The sequence below is a fragment of the Gymnoscopelus braueri genome (assembly GCF_963280865.1).
Source record: "Gymnoscopelus braueri genome assembly, chromosome: 21".
Taxonomy (NCBI): Eukaryota; Metazoa; Chordata; class Actinopteri; order Myctophiformes; family Myctophidae; genus Gymnoscopelus; species Gymnoscopelus braueri.
The window spans coordinates 8,641,306-8,657,162 of NC_137623.1; the positions used below are offsets into that span (position 1 = coordinate 8,641,306).

The 15,857-nt window shown below is 42.6% G+C and overlaps 1 protein-coding gene across 1 annotated transcript; it reads right to left on the bottom strand.

Annotated features, from left to right (window-relative positions):
- Window positions 1-2,311: 2,311 nt before the first annotated feature.
- On the bottom strand, window positions 2,312-7,091 carry LOC308077283 (zinc-binding protein A33-like). The gene is made up of 2 exons (XM_080417910.1): window positions 6,947-7,091; window positions 2,312-5,277 (listed from the first exon to the last, which is right to left on the bottom strand). The coding sequence occupies exon 2, from the start codon at window positions 5,211-5,213 to the stop codon at window positions 3,786-3,788; it is 1,428 nt and encodes a 475-aa protein (XP_080274036.1). The 5' UTR covers window positions 5,214-5,277; window positions 6,947-7,091; the 3' UTR covers window positions 2,312-3,785.
- Window positions 7,092-15,857: the final 8,766 nt, after the last annotated feature.

A 15,857-nucleotide genomic window follows, 5' to 3' on the forward strand; every position in this document is an offset into this window, starting at 1 on the left:
ATTTACCCCTTGACTAGGATCAACTTACCCCTTACCTGGGGCAAGTTGAACCACATGACCACTTTTTTTTGAGAACCCATATTTTTACAACCATTTGTCATAGATGCACACTCAATATTTCAATTGATAGAAGACATCTTGAAGTTTTAGTAGATGTTTAGATTTGACTTCCATCTCATTTTTCCTTGCCTAGAGGTCAACATAAGTAAAAAGTGGTTCATCTTACCCCGTTCTCCCCTATACAGTATAGTAGTGACAGAGCTCAGATGACATACATTACGTAGAAATAAAAAACACTTTAAAATCACTTACCGGACGTTGATCTTTATGTTTTAATCCAACATGTCAAAACTAAATGGAGTTCAGTTCAGCTCTCTGTGTTGTTGTCGTGTGTGTGTGTTTGTTAGGGTGTCTACATTGCTGTGTGTTTCTATTACATAACTTCAACCAGGACAGCCTGCCTGCCTGCATACCTGCCTGCCTGCATACCTGCCTGCCTGCATACCTACCTACCTACCTGTCTGTCTGTCTGTCTGTCTGTCTGTCTGTCTGTCTGTCTGTCTGTCTGTCTGTCTGTCTGTCTGCCTGTCTGCCTGCCTGCCTGCCTGCCTTCCTGACTCTGAGAGTGTACAAATGGAACCAAATGGACGTAATGTAAGGGTCCATTATGGACCCTTACATTACATTTGACTCCAGATCACCTGGGTTATGAACACAGACAGAAAAGATCAGTGGGAAGAAACACTGTGTTAAAGGGATATTTCACTTTCAAAAAAACTTTTGGTCATTTTATCATGTACTCAGGCCTTTGTGAGCCCCCCAGACAGTTTTTAAGTATCTTGATTCAGTATTTAGATATTTGATATTCATTTTATCAGACACGCCCCCTTCCTATACAAACCCATTGTAACTTCAAATTACATTTTAACCATGTTAGATTCATCGAAAACACCCGTCCTTGGTTCTGGTGACTCACCCTGCCCTCCTAATGTGTGAGGGGGCCGTGGTTTTCCGATACGTTTTTTCATTTATTTTATTTAATGTTTTTATTGCATTTATTTTTTTTTCATTTTCCTAAAAAAATATTTAAAATAAATGAAAAAAGTAATTGAAAAAACACGGCCCCCTCGCGTATTAGGGGGGCGGTATGAGTCACCAGAACTAAGGACGTGTGTTTTTGATGAATCTAACATGGTTGAAATGGAGTTACAATGGGTTTGTATAGGAAGGGGGCGTGTCTGATAAAATGAATATCAAATATCTAAATACTGAATCGAGCAACTTAAAAACTGTCTGGGGGGCTCACAAAGGCCTGAGTAGCCAATAAAATGACAAAAAGTTTTTTGAAAGTGAAATATCCCTTTAAGCCTGTGAGAGGAGATGTGTCAGAGCCTTCTGCACCTTGTGTCAGACGGACACAAGGACTCTGTAGCGTGTTAGAACTCCCTCTAACATTATGGACCAGAGCTACTGTATGTCACAGAGAGGTTTATAACATGTTAGAACTCTAACACTCTGGACCAGAGCTACTGTATGTCACAGAGAGGTTTATAACATGTTAGAACTCTAACACTCTGGACCAGAGCTACTGTATGTCACAGAGAGGTTTATAACATGTTAGAACTCTAACACTCTGGACCAGAGCTACTGTATGTCACAGAGAGGTTTATAACATGTTAGAACTCTAACACTCTGGACCAGAGCTACTGTATGTCACAGAGAGGTTTATAACATGTTAGAACTCTAACACTCTGGACCAGAGCTACTGTATGTCACAGAGAGGTTTATAACATGTTAGAACTCTAACACTCTGGACCAGAGCTACTGTATGTCAGAGAGAGGTTTATAACATGTTAGAACTCTAACACTATGGACCAGAGCTACTGTATGTCAGAGAGAGGTTTATAACATCTTAGAACTCTAACACTATGGACCAGAGCTACTGTATGTCAGAGAGAGGTTTCATAACATGTTAGAACTCTACACATCTCACATCCCTCAACTACCAAAATTCTACTTTACAGAAAACACACACACACACACACACACACACACACACACACACACACACACACACACACACACACACACACACACACACACACACACACACACACACACACACACACACACACACACACACACACACACACATACAGAGTAGTCAAAACATAATCTCTTGCCCCAGCCTTGCGGAGATAATAAATAAATACAAGATGACCAAGGTGGAACAGGAAGGCCAACAAATGGACAAAGATGGAGGTCAAACCACAACACAAGTCTTTTGAATTATGTGGCAATATTGAATCACATAATTATCAATATATCCATTGATTTCAAGCCATAATAACCACAATTATTAGAAACTGATTGATGTACAATACAAAGTAAAAGTATTTTATTCATAATAATCACATGAAACCTAATCACCATGAGACCAATGTAATTAAAACCTGAATGATATGACAAACACCACAATTAAAGCATGTTATTAATAATAATATCAAACATGTCACCATAATAGCAATATAATTCAAACGTGAACAATGAATGATAAACGTTACATTAAAGCATGTTATCAATAATAATAATATCAAACATGTCACCATAATACCAATATAATTCAAATGTGAACAATGAATGACAAACGTTACATTATAAAAGTATGTTATCAATAATAATCATGTCTAACATGTCACCAATCAAGCCTGAATGACATAGACGTATGCCACGATATAAAAGTATGTTGTCTATAATAATCATATAAAACATTTCACCATAATACTAACACTAGAGAGGAGCAGAGCGCACATCTCCGACCGGCCAGGTTGCCTACCCAGGGTTTTGTAAGCCATGGGTTGTAAACCTTTTGTATTTGTGGCACCCCCTAATGGTCAGAAGTGAAAATGCTTTTGAATGTGTGCAATTAGAGCACAGGTCTTCAAAGGGGGTCCGGGACCCTATAGGGGTCCTAAGAGTTACTTCAGGAGGGCCACCAAATCTTTGAGTGATGAAAAGATGTTCTACATTAACCACTTAAACCCAAGCATCCCTATTCTGGGGGGGAAATAGCCGATCTACAAGCTTGCGCTGCGACACGTTGTGAGCTTGAAGATCTGCTCTTTTCAGTGAAGAGAGTTGGTGTAGAGACAAAAAAGAGCGGACCAAGTACAGGTCAAGTTTATTAAGTATTGAGGGTTTAAGTGGTTAAGTGTCTGAAAATAAACAAACAAACACAAATATTTATTTATACAACACTGATGATAGTGCTGTCATAAAATGTGTGTTTCGAAGAAATGCAAAATTGCAGAGAATCTAGTTATATGGAAATGGGCCGGTCCTATGTGGCCTGATCATGAAGGAATCCAGGGGAAATTCTTGATGATTTATTTTTTAATGGCCTAAGGTTCTAGAGTAATACGCCAACACATAAAACAGCCTGGTATGGTGCCACCATGAAGCCAATATGAAAAAGTAATATTGGGTGGGGTGTCTTCCTTCCCTGGTATAGCATGCATAATACATTTGATCAGACAGACAGAGAGACACACAGACGGGTGGAAACATAATCTCCGTACAACTTCAAACTTGCCGTGTGTCCCTCAGATAACCCGGAGGTTTGCAGTGCCAAGTGGGAATTTGAACGGATCGCGGTTTTCTGCATCTGTCTGTCCGCCGGTCTGTGGACGAGTGTGTTTGGGGGGATGTAGGCATCGGCACCTGTGCACCAGATTAAGTGGTAGCACGTACAATGGAATTCCATTCGCTTATGCTCTTGTACGTTATCAACATGAACGGGGACTCTGACAACACGTATAAGAAGTGCAACGGTTTTTGCATACACAGGTGGGGCATGCATTCCCAACATGCTTCCCTGGTAACACCTTCAGAGAGGTACCACCAACATCGCCATTACCAATGAATGGAAAGAGTCTCTCAGTGAAAGTGTGCGTGAAGGTGTGTAGGTGTGTCGTATCATCAGCATCAGAGAAGGACAACTTTCCTCCGTTCCAGTCCAGCTGGACTCTGATCTTCTGGGCTTTGTGGTTCAGTGAGAGATCAGCGACAGACCCTGGTGAGGAGACCACTGTGTATTTACCATCACAGAACCCTATCATCCAGTGTCTACCCCCTTTATTTCCCTTTTTCTGGTTAGACTCTGCTGACACTCCCAGTGCCCAGCGTCTATTGCATCCAACCTCAACATCCCAGCTGTGCGACCCTGACTTAAAGCCCTCAGAACCCAGGACAGTGGGCCATAACTCAAACCTCTCTGGTTTCTCAGAAAGCTGCTGCAACTCTGCATGTCTCACACTGGTCAGATCATCAGACAGGATGAGGCCTGATTCAGCCGTGTTGGAGTTCAGGATCACAGGAGTGTAGATGACAATCTCCTTCATCTTTTCCCAGACTCTGAAGGCCAGGTTACTCAGGTGTTTGGCCTCGTCTATCAGCACTCCTGCGACTGGCTGTGGGAGCTGGCCCCTTTTCACTGTGGCCTTGTAGTTCTGCAGAACCAACACATGATCGTTGGCTCTCAGTTTGTCCTCAGCGGCTCGGATCGTGTTTGAGAGTGTCGCCATTTCTCTACTCAGCCCCTCAATCTTCTCCTTTATCTCCTGGCTCTTCTGTGCCTCTTCCACCCTCAGCGTGGCGATCCTGGCCTCCTCTTCATCTTGCAGAAACTGATGAAGATTCTTAAATTGTTTCTTAATCTGTGCCTCCGTGTTACGTGCCTGAACCTTGATCCGATTTTCTGTCTGGTCATAATTAACTTTAACTTCCTCAAAGACATCCAGTTTCTCCTTTAAAGGCTTCAGTGATTTTTGGAGTTCCTGTTGACAGTGCTGTGATGCTTCGTCCACAGGCCTGAATGCGTGTCCAGCATGTTTTTCTGAATTCGGCTGTTTGTCGTTCAGACAGACGAATAAGAGTTTCTCCCCATGTGCAGTGCAGAGGGCCTCTGAGCTCTCTGCTGAGGCACTCCTGTATTTCCCCTCCAAGAGTTTCTTACACTGGTTCTTCAATCCCAAGTTTGTAGAATGTTGGTCCCTGGAGGCTCTTGTTTTACAAACAGGACATTCATTTGCTGGTTTTTCCGTCCACCATTCGTGCAGACAGTCTTTGCAATAGCTGTGAATGGAATGTTTAACGATGTGATGGCATGCGGGACAGGAGTAGTCCTCTTCCTGATGAGGCAAATGGGAAGCCATTTTGTCCGTCACTCGCACTCCCTAATCTGTTATGTTATCCGAGTCTGTTACAGCAGCAGGGATACTAGAGGAGAGGAAAACAACAACAATAACATTATTAGTAGCAATACTAGTTGTAGTAATAGTAATAGTAGTTGTGCTAGTGATGGTATTATTCGTATAGCAGTTACAGTATTAGGGCTTGCTGTAGTGATAGTATTACAATGAGTAGCAATAGTAGCGTAGCAGTAGTAATTCAGTAGTAAAACTGTCTATTAACATTATTAGTAGAGTTAGCAGCAGCAGTTGCAGTAGCTTCAGTAGCTGTAACAACGCTAAGAGTAGATACAGATACTCCAAACACCCCAAAAGTAAAAGAGAGAGAGAGGGAGTGAGAAAGAGAGAGAGACAGAGAAAGAGAGAGAGAGAGAGAGAGAGAGAGAGAGAGAGAGAGAGAGAGAGAGAGAGAGAGAGAGAGAGAGAGAGAGAGAGAGAGAGAGAGAGAGAGACGCTGTGTCTGTGTGACTTTGTGTTACCAATCTGGAACTCTACTTTATTACATAATGCCAAATCAAGTCAACATGTTGCCTCGTGTCATGATGATGATGTCATTGAGATTGAGTGTTTCATGACAGATGTAATCTTAAAGGCCTAAAGCATGCACACATGCACGCGCACACACACACACACGCACACGCACACGCACACGCACACGCACACGCACACGCACACGCACACACTACCTGTCCCAACTATCTGTCATGTGTTCCATAGTGCTGCTATGACTACTCCCCTCGAGGGAGCAATTATTAGTCTACCGTATCTTTCTTGGAATTTAGATGTTTGTCAGTAAGGCCTCAGATCATAACATGTTGCCTATGAGTCATAACACATGGTTGCCATGGTGTATGTGACAGGAGAGGCAGGAACACACACACACACACACACACACACACACACACACACACACACACACACACACACACACACACACACACACACACACACACACACACACACACACACACACACACACACACACACACACACACACACACTGCCTCCCTCTCTCCGTAGGCACACCCACACTCTGCAGACACTAACGTGCACACCTTTTTACGAGCATGGGCGCATGCATACATAACATAAACACACCATAGTATCACCTTTGTAGTATTACTAGCTGTATTTAGCAGTAGTTTTAGTAGCTATAGCAGTATTATCAGTAGTATAAACAACATTATTATTTGCAGTACCAGCAGGCTATAGTAGGCGTAGTAGTGGTACTATTGCTTTAGCAACAGCAGCAGCAGCAGTAGTAGAATTAGTAGTATTGGTGGTAGTAGTAGTGGTAGTGGTGGTGGTAGTAGTAGTGGTAGTGGTGGTGGTAGTAGTACTGTAGCATGTAGTATTGTTGTAGTAGTTGTAGTAGTAGGACCAGCAGCAGCAGCAGCAGCAGCAGCAGCAGCAGCAGCAGCAGCAGCAGCAGCAGTAGTAGTAGTAGTAGTAGTAGTAGTAGTAGTAGTAGTAGTAGTAGTAGTAGTAGTAGTAGTAGTAGCAGTAGCAGTAGCAGTAGTAGTAGTAGTAGTAGTGATAATGATAATGATAATGATAATGGATTTATTTGTGTAGCGCTTTTCTAAACAATGTTACAAAGTGCTTTGCAGACATGTCAAAGGAGAGTCATGTCACTACAAGCAGCAGCAGCAGTACTAGTAGTAGTTTTTTAGTAATAATAATGTGTCTGTTCTTACCTCAGTGGAGGTTGTAGCAGATAAACAGTCCTGTTTGTTTGTCTGTATCTGTGCTGCAGCTGATCGGCCAGGCTGTTCAGTTGATCCGTTCTATTCACTGACTGACTGATAACTGTCTCTGGGATTGTTTCTGTGTCAAAGTCTCTGGAACTAACGAGTGAATCTCAGTCGTAAGAGTGAGCCTATTATAGGAGAGGCAGGAATGTACAGTAGGTGTACACAGATGTGTACACACACACACACGCGCGCGCGCGCACACGCACACACGCGCTATGGGGCTCCGTTAGTGCCACGTAAGCACACCCCGTGTCCTGTAATCGTGTAATTTTTTTTGTGTGTTGCACAGAACCGCATAGACGTGTAGTGTAGTTTCCCATTGACTCACAATGGGAACACGTGCACGCGCGCGTTCACGCGTAACAGTGCAACCACTGCATCTTGACCTACAGGGTAACACGTCTACGTGTAGATTCATGCGTCTGTAGCAAAGGCACACGTCAACGCACGCATGATTTATTTGGTCACGCGACTAGGCGAGGCGCGGAGAGATGAGTGGGTGCTGTGCCACCTTGGTGCGCGCTGCGTGGAACGCCTCACCTACCCGTGTGACAAAACTGAGCTCTGTACAAAACGCATCATGTTCCCCTTTGACATTACTGTGCTCTGCACATAACGCATCGTGTGCCCGTGTGACATAACTCTGCCCTGCACAGAACGCCTCATATGCACGTGTAAGTCTTAAAATAAAAAAAATAAAATATTTGTATTAATTAATTCAGTTACCTCTCCTGATATGTGATTCAATTTATGAAGTGGCTTTCTGCAATTACGCACAGGAGGTGCGCTGTCCCTCTCCAAGTCTCCATTCTTGAATCCTGTCCTTTGCAATCAATATTGCATTGATTGCAATAAAATTAAATTCCAAGTCATCAGTAACATATAGGCTGTATTAATTTCTGTCAAATAATCTTTTATTTCAAGGCAATTATAAACTGTACAGTATGATTCCAACATCGGGTCTGGTTGATCACCGCGCCATGCACTCTTCTCGTCTTTTTCCTGAGGTTCGAGGCGATTTTTATATTAGCTAATACTCAGTCAGATCATAACCAAAAATAAAAATAAAAAGAACGCCAGAATCCGTGAAATCTAAGCTTTGTATGTTTATCTGGCCCATGGCTGGATTCTTTCATTATTTCCTGATATGAATGAATTACGCAAGGAATTACGCAATCACGGCGCGGTCGGTGCCAAAAACTCGGCGGTCGTGGGTGTCTTCTAACACTTAGAGCTCTCTCAAATCAAATCAATTTGAAGTTCTTTGGAACCTTAGCTTTTGTTTCGTGTACAGCTCATCACTGTATATTCTATCAATATCCATTGATAAAAGCAAATAAGCAACAGCGGCTTTTAAGCAGAGTGCATGGTGCAGGGCATCACCGTACGTGGCTTTGATCTGACACGAATTTGCTTCATTTAGCGTCATTGCAAATATATTATCATCAGTAACATGTAGGCCTAGCCCTAGGCTATAGTATTTTCTCTTAAATAATCTTCTATTTCAAGGCAATAAACAGCTGTACAGTATATGGTGTCAAATCAATGGTGCCGCTCTGGTTTTCCAACGGGTCCAATTGTGCCCATGTTTTCAAATGCCTTTATGCTCCCCAAATGCGCCAAGCTCCCTTCCAAAACAATAAACATATGCGTTTATGCCATAGAGGTTACTTCTGTGTTACATGACTGCAGAGCGCAACAATTACCCTTCTCTCTCAAAAAGGAGAGGGGAAAAACAGGAAAAAAAAGTAGCGACACCACATCTCACCTGCTCGCCTAGATAACGATTTCACACATTTTGATACAATTCAAAGTGTTATAGAATCTGTCTCCCATTGGTGTGTTTTTCATATGCGTTTTACAATGTTAATGTAATAGATAATAAGCTTTAATCTCATTTAGATTGACCTGGTTAAATACGGGGTTTAATTCATCCCAAGAGCAAATCATGGGAATAAATAGATGTCATTGTTATGCGTTATTATAGATTGGCTTCTATGGATGGGACAGGTTTTAATTTCGACGCCTGTAGTCATTATGAGTTTTATTATTGGATCAGCACTGCGCTTCTCAGACAATGGACAGACAATGAACTGCTGTGCAAGTCTAACCCTAGGCCGGTGTCCACCATGGAAACAGCCCTTGCAAAATGTTCATGTGTAGCCTATAGGCCTATTAGATGTTTAGTCCGTGGTCCGCTGCCGGCCTGCCACTTATCTGACACGCACTTGTGTCTCTCTCTCTCTCTCTCTCTCTCTCTCTCTCTCTCTCTAAGTGCCTATTCATTCAATGATGATTGATGGGTTGTGATGAAGTCATGGTTCCCCGAAAAATATAATACTATCATGTCTCTCTGTTTTTCTGTCTCGAGATAGACAGACAGACAGTCTGACAGCCTGACAGACATGGCAATCCGATCTGATGGCAGAGATGTTCATGTTCCATATTAAGCTATAATGTGTCCTAAAAAAAGATAGGCCTAAATATAATAATGTGACCCCAAAAAAGATCAATATAAAATAATTAGACCCTTCCCACATTATCCACACCAATCTTTGAAGGCAATCAATCAATAAAAATACTCTAGCGCTCAGGGAGCTGCAGACAAGTCAAGACTGCGGCTGTAAGGGTAGCATATTAATAGTGCATTACTTCATTATTGCCTTAGATGTATGTTTGATCTGTGGCGAGATGTTATCAAACAACAAAAAAAGTCATGTTGATATTATTATAATGTAATATTGTAATGGAAATGTTATGTTGTGTAATGTCGCTTGGGCTAGTTTCCATACCTGGTTGCTTGTTTCTCTCTCGAAATCTGGCAACAGAGTTTCATTAAGACCTGCGGTCTGATTGGAATCATTCACCGCAGCTGGCAGAGCTGATCAGGCCGCTCACGCCGGCTGCGGTGAATGCTTCGATCACGGTGAGAGACGAGGTGGACCGTGGACGAGTGTCAAGCTTCTGCAGTGTTTACGTGAGGTAAGATTGAACACTATATTTCTTTATGTTTTACAAACTTTCAAATTTCAAGGTCTCCCCTTAATAGCATACAAATGGAACCAAACGTCAATTTAGAACTCCCTAAGGCAGCGGTCTTCAACAGGGGGTCCTCAGAGTTACTACAGGGGGTCCTCCAAATGTTTGTGCGATATGATTTTTTTTACATTGGTTAACTCTAGCCAAAAATAGCAGATCTACAAGCTCACAATGCCTCGCAGCTGTGAGCTTGTAGATCGTCTATTTTTGGCAAAGAGTTACAGGTGTGTAGAGGGAAACAAGAGCAGCAAAAGTTGATCTGAAACACAATTTTATACAATATAGAGGGGGTCCCTGGCCTGCTTCATCTCTCTCTCAGCTAGGGGGTCCTTGGCCTGAAAACGTTGAAGACCCCTGCCCTAAGGGAACCCAGAGTCCCTAGAATCCAACTTCTTGAATTATTTTTACGTGCAAATATCTGTATATAAATTCACCGTTATGTTAGTTACTTTATTCTGTTTTGTGGTGAAGTTAATAAATGCTCTTCAATAACATTATGGCCTGCTGCAGCTCCCACATGTGCCATGGTGATTACAGCCTTGCTTCCAACTTAAACACGAGGGGAAATATTCCCCCGCTGACTTGTCGGAGTGTAAAAAACATTCTATACGATAATACACAATGATTGCAGAGTCAATGCGTTCTATACTGTGTGAATAAAAGGAATGAAACATCATAGGCAAAGAAGCCGGGAACGTACTGAGAGTCATGCACATGCGCAGTTGCGCTCTGGGGCTACTAAACAGTTCCATACACGGACAACAGGGGGACTCTTGATAAAGTCTCTGGGGCAATATGCAGAGCAGACATTTTGGAAAGACTCAGTGGGACACCTTCCTAGATTCATTCACAGGTGTTACCAATGGCATTAGTGAAGGCTCTCTTCCATTATGGTCAAACTTAGACCCAGTACATGTGTATGTTTACTCTATGCATCACCAGTGGGTTTCAAAGTGTCTTTGAGGGGGTTCTCATGTTTTTTATAAATCTGAGTTTACAATGGACCCATACTCGGTTATTATGGTCCTTGAAATCAAAATGTGTGAATAATTGCCCTACATTAAATGGAACCGAGCCTTTTATAGGCTCTCTTATTCTCTCTGGGGATGTGTCTTATCTGTGTGGATAGATGGAATTTCATGCATAGTAGTATTAATGGTAGCCAAACCCCAACTATCTCAGCAGCTGTGGCTTTGTCTACTGGGGAAAATGAGTTTCAGTCTTTGAGAAGGGTTTTTGTCTGTACTGATGTCAACAAAGCATGGTTAAATTAAGATGGCAGCTATGTCAAAGTTTTTTGGTATTTGTCCCATTACTAAGACAACAAAATGGATTTGTAAATTAGCCCACATTGATTCCGAATGGGTCCCCCATCAATGGGGGTAAATTTACTCCATTCTTGTCTTAAGAATGCGACAAATACAAAACACACTGTCTCCAAGACATGAGTATAGAAAAAGTCATTTTGGAGGTGAACTACTCTTTAATTGATCTCTCTCCCTCTCTTTTCAGTTCAGCAATGCAGACGGGGTTGTTGCTTGGGGAGATTGCTGCTTTGCTCCGCTCACAACAGCAGCAGTCCAGCTCAACAACCCAACAAACAATGTCGCGACTATTTGAGCCCGCCCGTAAGAACCGGAGGCTCAAGTCACTTTCCGCCCGCGCCCCCCTTGAGGTCCCCTGGGAGCATGAGTTCTGCTGCCTCGCTGTGCCAGGCCAGAGGAGCAAGCCAACATCTACAGAAGCTTTAGAGCTGAAAAGATGCGGACTAGGAAGGAAAAGGATCAAGTTGTCCAGGGAGTCTTCTCACATAGAGCTAGTCCAGGGGCTCTACTCTGCCTTCCCCCGTCTCCAGTATGGGGGGGGCTTCAAGCTCTATAAAAGCAATAGAGCTGGGGAATTAGTCGAAATAGCGATGCCAGCAGATGGCTACAGTGTTCCATTCCTAAGGAGTGAGGGTGAGCTCAACAGGGCTTTAGCCTATATTGTCCCCATACAGCAGCATTTGGAGGCAGTGGCATCTCTGCAGCCAGTGGTTGCGGAAGAACAGGTAATACTTTCCAGCATCAAGGACACTTGATGTAAACTGCCTGTACTGTCTTACTGTACTCATATTGCACTAAAGCATTTATGTATTGTCCGAACTATATGAAAATTAATGTAAATGGCTTTGATTCTGACTACAATTGGCCTAAATTCTAGTATACCCATTGTTAATGTTTGCCAATGTTTTCTTTCTAGAGCATAAAGTCTCATACAATCACAATGAAGGAATGATTAGTTATCAAACTTGCTCCCCACAGGTTGTCAAGGAATTGTGCCGAAACTGCGGGCAGGAAGTGGCACTGCAGTATCTGGATCTTCATGTACAGTCCTGTGGACCTGGGTAATTAGTTTATATTTGGCTGTAGTCTTTGCAATTATTGTAAAGTCATTAAAACTGATTAAACAATCCTTTTTTTCTTCTTCCAGTTCGGCAGCACGTCAATCAGAGGATACCCCACCTGCAGGACCATCTCAGTACGTACACAATGGGAGGGCAGGGTAGATCCCAAGAGTAGTGAAACTTTGAATTGCTATTATACTCTGAATAACACCTATCACCTTTTGCATTAAATATCCAGTTAGCTGGTAACATAGCATAAATTTGGCCTTAGGATTTCTGACTCAAACATGCAGCCGACTTGTTTCGGTTCACTGGTCTGAATTTGTTTATCCAAAAAGTCTTTTAGGGGTTGTACAGCTAACTAACACAGTAATCGTGTGTGTTTTACAGCAACAATTTCCAACTGAGAGTGGGACTTCTCCTCGATCCGGGACTGAAGACCTACTCCCATAAGCACGGTATTGTAATCTCTTTCAGCCCCAATACCTCAACTCCCTGTAACATACAAGTAAAGAATGAACTGAAATGAGGCTTGTCTGTGGTTTGCTTTTACTTTTCAGCCGTAAAAGTCCAGAAGCTCTCAATAGCGCTGACTAAAGACGAGACGGCTTTAATGGCAGCCCTGAGATCTAAGTTCCCCATTGTTGGGAACGTTCCTTTCCAACTCTGCACTGTAGATGGCCGCAAAAACATCAACATCATCCAAAGGGGTCTATGGAACGCGGTAGCACTGCGGACGATGACTACAAACAAACGATCGGCGATCTACATTTTACCAAAGGTACAGTGTTGCCTGCAATATCCTTAATTGATGGATTATTGGAAAACAAAATCAAAACGTGGGTAACAACAATTTAATCTATGGTTGTTGTCTTTGTGCTTCCTCCACAGGAAAAACTCAATCCAGATAGTGAAGGCTCACAAAGTGATGTGACTGGTTCTGCAAATGACACTGTAGCGCCTTCTCATGACTCTGATTCTGTAAGACATGAGAAACTGTTGCCACTGTAACGCACTGCCATGATTGTTGGTGCTCAAAACGATGTTCAACCAGCAACACATGTTAACTCTCACTGTCTTTTTGTGTTGAAAAATGTATTTGTTTCTTTCAGGAAAGTATTGAGATGTTGATGGACAGTGAGTCGGAGAGTGAGGTGGAAATGGAGTCGGAGAGTGAGGTGGATCTGGAAAGCGACTCTTCTGCTGAAATGATTGTAAGTGAGGTGCAGCTCCTGTGTATCACGTGACTGTTATAGTTACACGTTCAGCAGCTCATGCCATCCCCATGTAGTGAAATCAGTCTGTCATTTGTAGAGTGACGATCGCTCGGAACAAAGGGTTGAAAGCAGTGCCTCGCTTGAAGCTGACGATCTGGTAAGACACTACTGCGATGCACCACTGTTTGATGCTTTAATAGACATTAGATCGTTATCGTAACAGCTTAAGGTCTATCTCACAGCAATATTTGTCTGTGATTTTCCTAATTACATCTGTCTGTTTTTTAAGGAGCCCATAGAAAGCCGATATGAGGACGAAGATCCCCAACATCTGAACAATGATGCGTCCATAGGGGACAACGACAGAGGCTATGACGATGTGAGTGTTTCGAACTAATTCTTTCAAAGTCTTTGGTCATTTTGGCACTGTTAAGGTACAAAGGCGTAGCTGAGTCATGTCCTGTTGATGTAAATCTTCCTTGGGCTAAAACGTGATGCAGCCACTGTTTCACATTAACTGCGTGCCAAGTTCTGCAGCTCATTCATGGCAGAAGGTGTACATGAAATGTTCTACGTTCTGACACAATCTTGTATCGGCTCTTGTAGGATGACCTGGTTGAAGAAATCCTACCTGCAGATGACCGCTCGGTAAGACAGGACTCTACACATGTGTAGCTGCTGAAAATGTTCCTGGACAGCAGATATTACATCGCCTTACAGTATGACCTCTTTGGATTGATTTATTCTTTTTTCCTTTGTTTGTAGACCACTGCAGAGAGACAGTCCGAGGACGTCAGGAGTGATCGGGGCCGCTTGATGGTAAACGCAGCACAATCAGTTTTTAAATCAACATGTGAAACTTTTATTTTGGTATACAAACATGGTTGGTGGCTAACTATCTGGATGCTTGAATCATTTATGCCCTTGGTATCACTGTAGTTTGGTCATTTTATATGATAAATTGAATTATTTTTTCTCTTTAGGATGATCTACAACAACGCCGGCAACTGATTGAAGACCAGGATGCCGACTACAGAAGAAGCTTGGAGATTGACAGGCAGAGGGTAATGGAACTTGAGACACACACACACACAGAGACACTGGGTGCGTCCGAATTCACTCAATTCAATTCAAAGGGCTTTATTGACATGAGAAAACATACGTTTACATTGCCAAAGCAGAAAGCATAATACAACAATACAGCAATACAATCAAAACAAAAAATATGTACATTTGAAAGTCAGAATCTTCAATAGATCAATTTCTATGTACCAAGATCACTGGGTGCAGCTCCCTATCCCTCATAGTCCACTACATAGGGGCTCCGCCATATTGAAGTAGTGTGCGAACATATAGTGAGCATTTATGCACCCTAATGTAGTGGACTCAACAATCCCACAATGCATTTGGATTTGTAGGATACATTCGATGGTCACTTGTTGAGCCCTACTTCCCTACAATGCACTGCTGCGCTCTCATTTTTCTTCTGTTGGATTTGCGGCAGTGTTGACGCTATTTTGTGTATCAATTCAAAGGAGCTTTATTGGCATGAGAAAACATATGTTTACATTGCCAAAGCAAGTGTCAAAATAAAATGAACTGTAAAGGCTGAACAAATAATACAGACAGTTGGAGGTACAGCATTGTTTAAACAGAGCTATGCCACATTTTGTCCTTCTGTACGTGTTATGTAGATAAGATTGTATCTGTATTGTCTAACTTTCTAAATGTCTATAATATCAATGCATGATATACATGTGGTGTATATAATGTATTCATTCATCCATGAAAAAAAAAGATCAAACTTTGTAATTATGTAGGCATATTTCTCAATAACCTATCATATTGATGTTACACCCCCCCCCCCCCCCAGCTCTCTCCCTTCCCCTGCTGCAAGGCAGCAGAATGTTTCAGTCCTAACGTTTTAACTGTGCGACAGCGATGACGACATGGCGACCCTCCCTATGTAATGCCTGAAATTTGCTGATGAATTCACTACTGTAGTCTACTAGATTTTGATCCCCATATTGGGGAATAGGGAGTTCCCTACTGATTTCGGACACAGCCACAGTATTTATTTTCTCCCTCCCCACAGACACGTCTTCAGGAAGAAGCTGCGAGGCTTGCCGCTGCTGCACAGCGGAGGCAGGAGGCTGAAGCGATCCAGGCTGCCAGGTTGGCTGAGGAGGCGGAGACTAGACGTCAGGCTGTA

Coding starts and splice junctions, on each gene's coding strand:
- LOC308077283 (XM_080417910.1), bottom strand. CDS start 5,213: ATGGCTTCCCATTTGCCTCATCAGGAAGAGGACTACTCCTGTCCCGCA.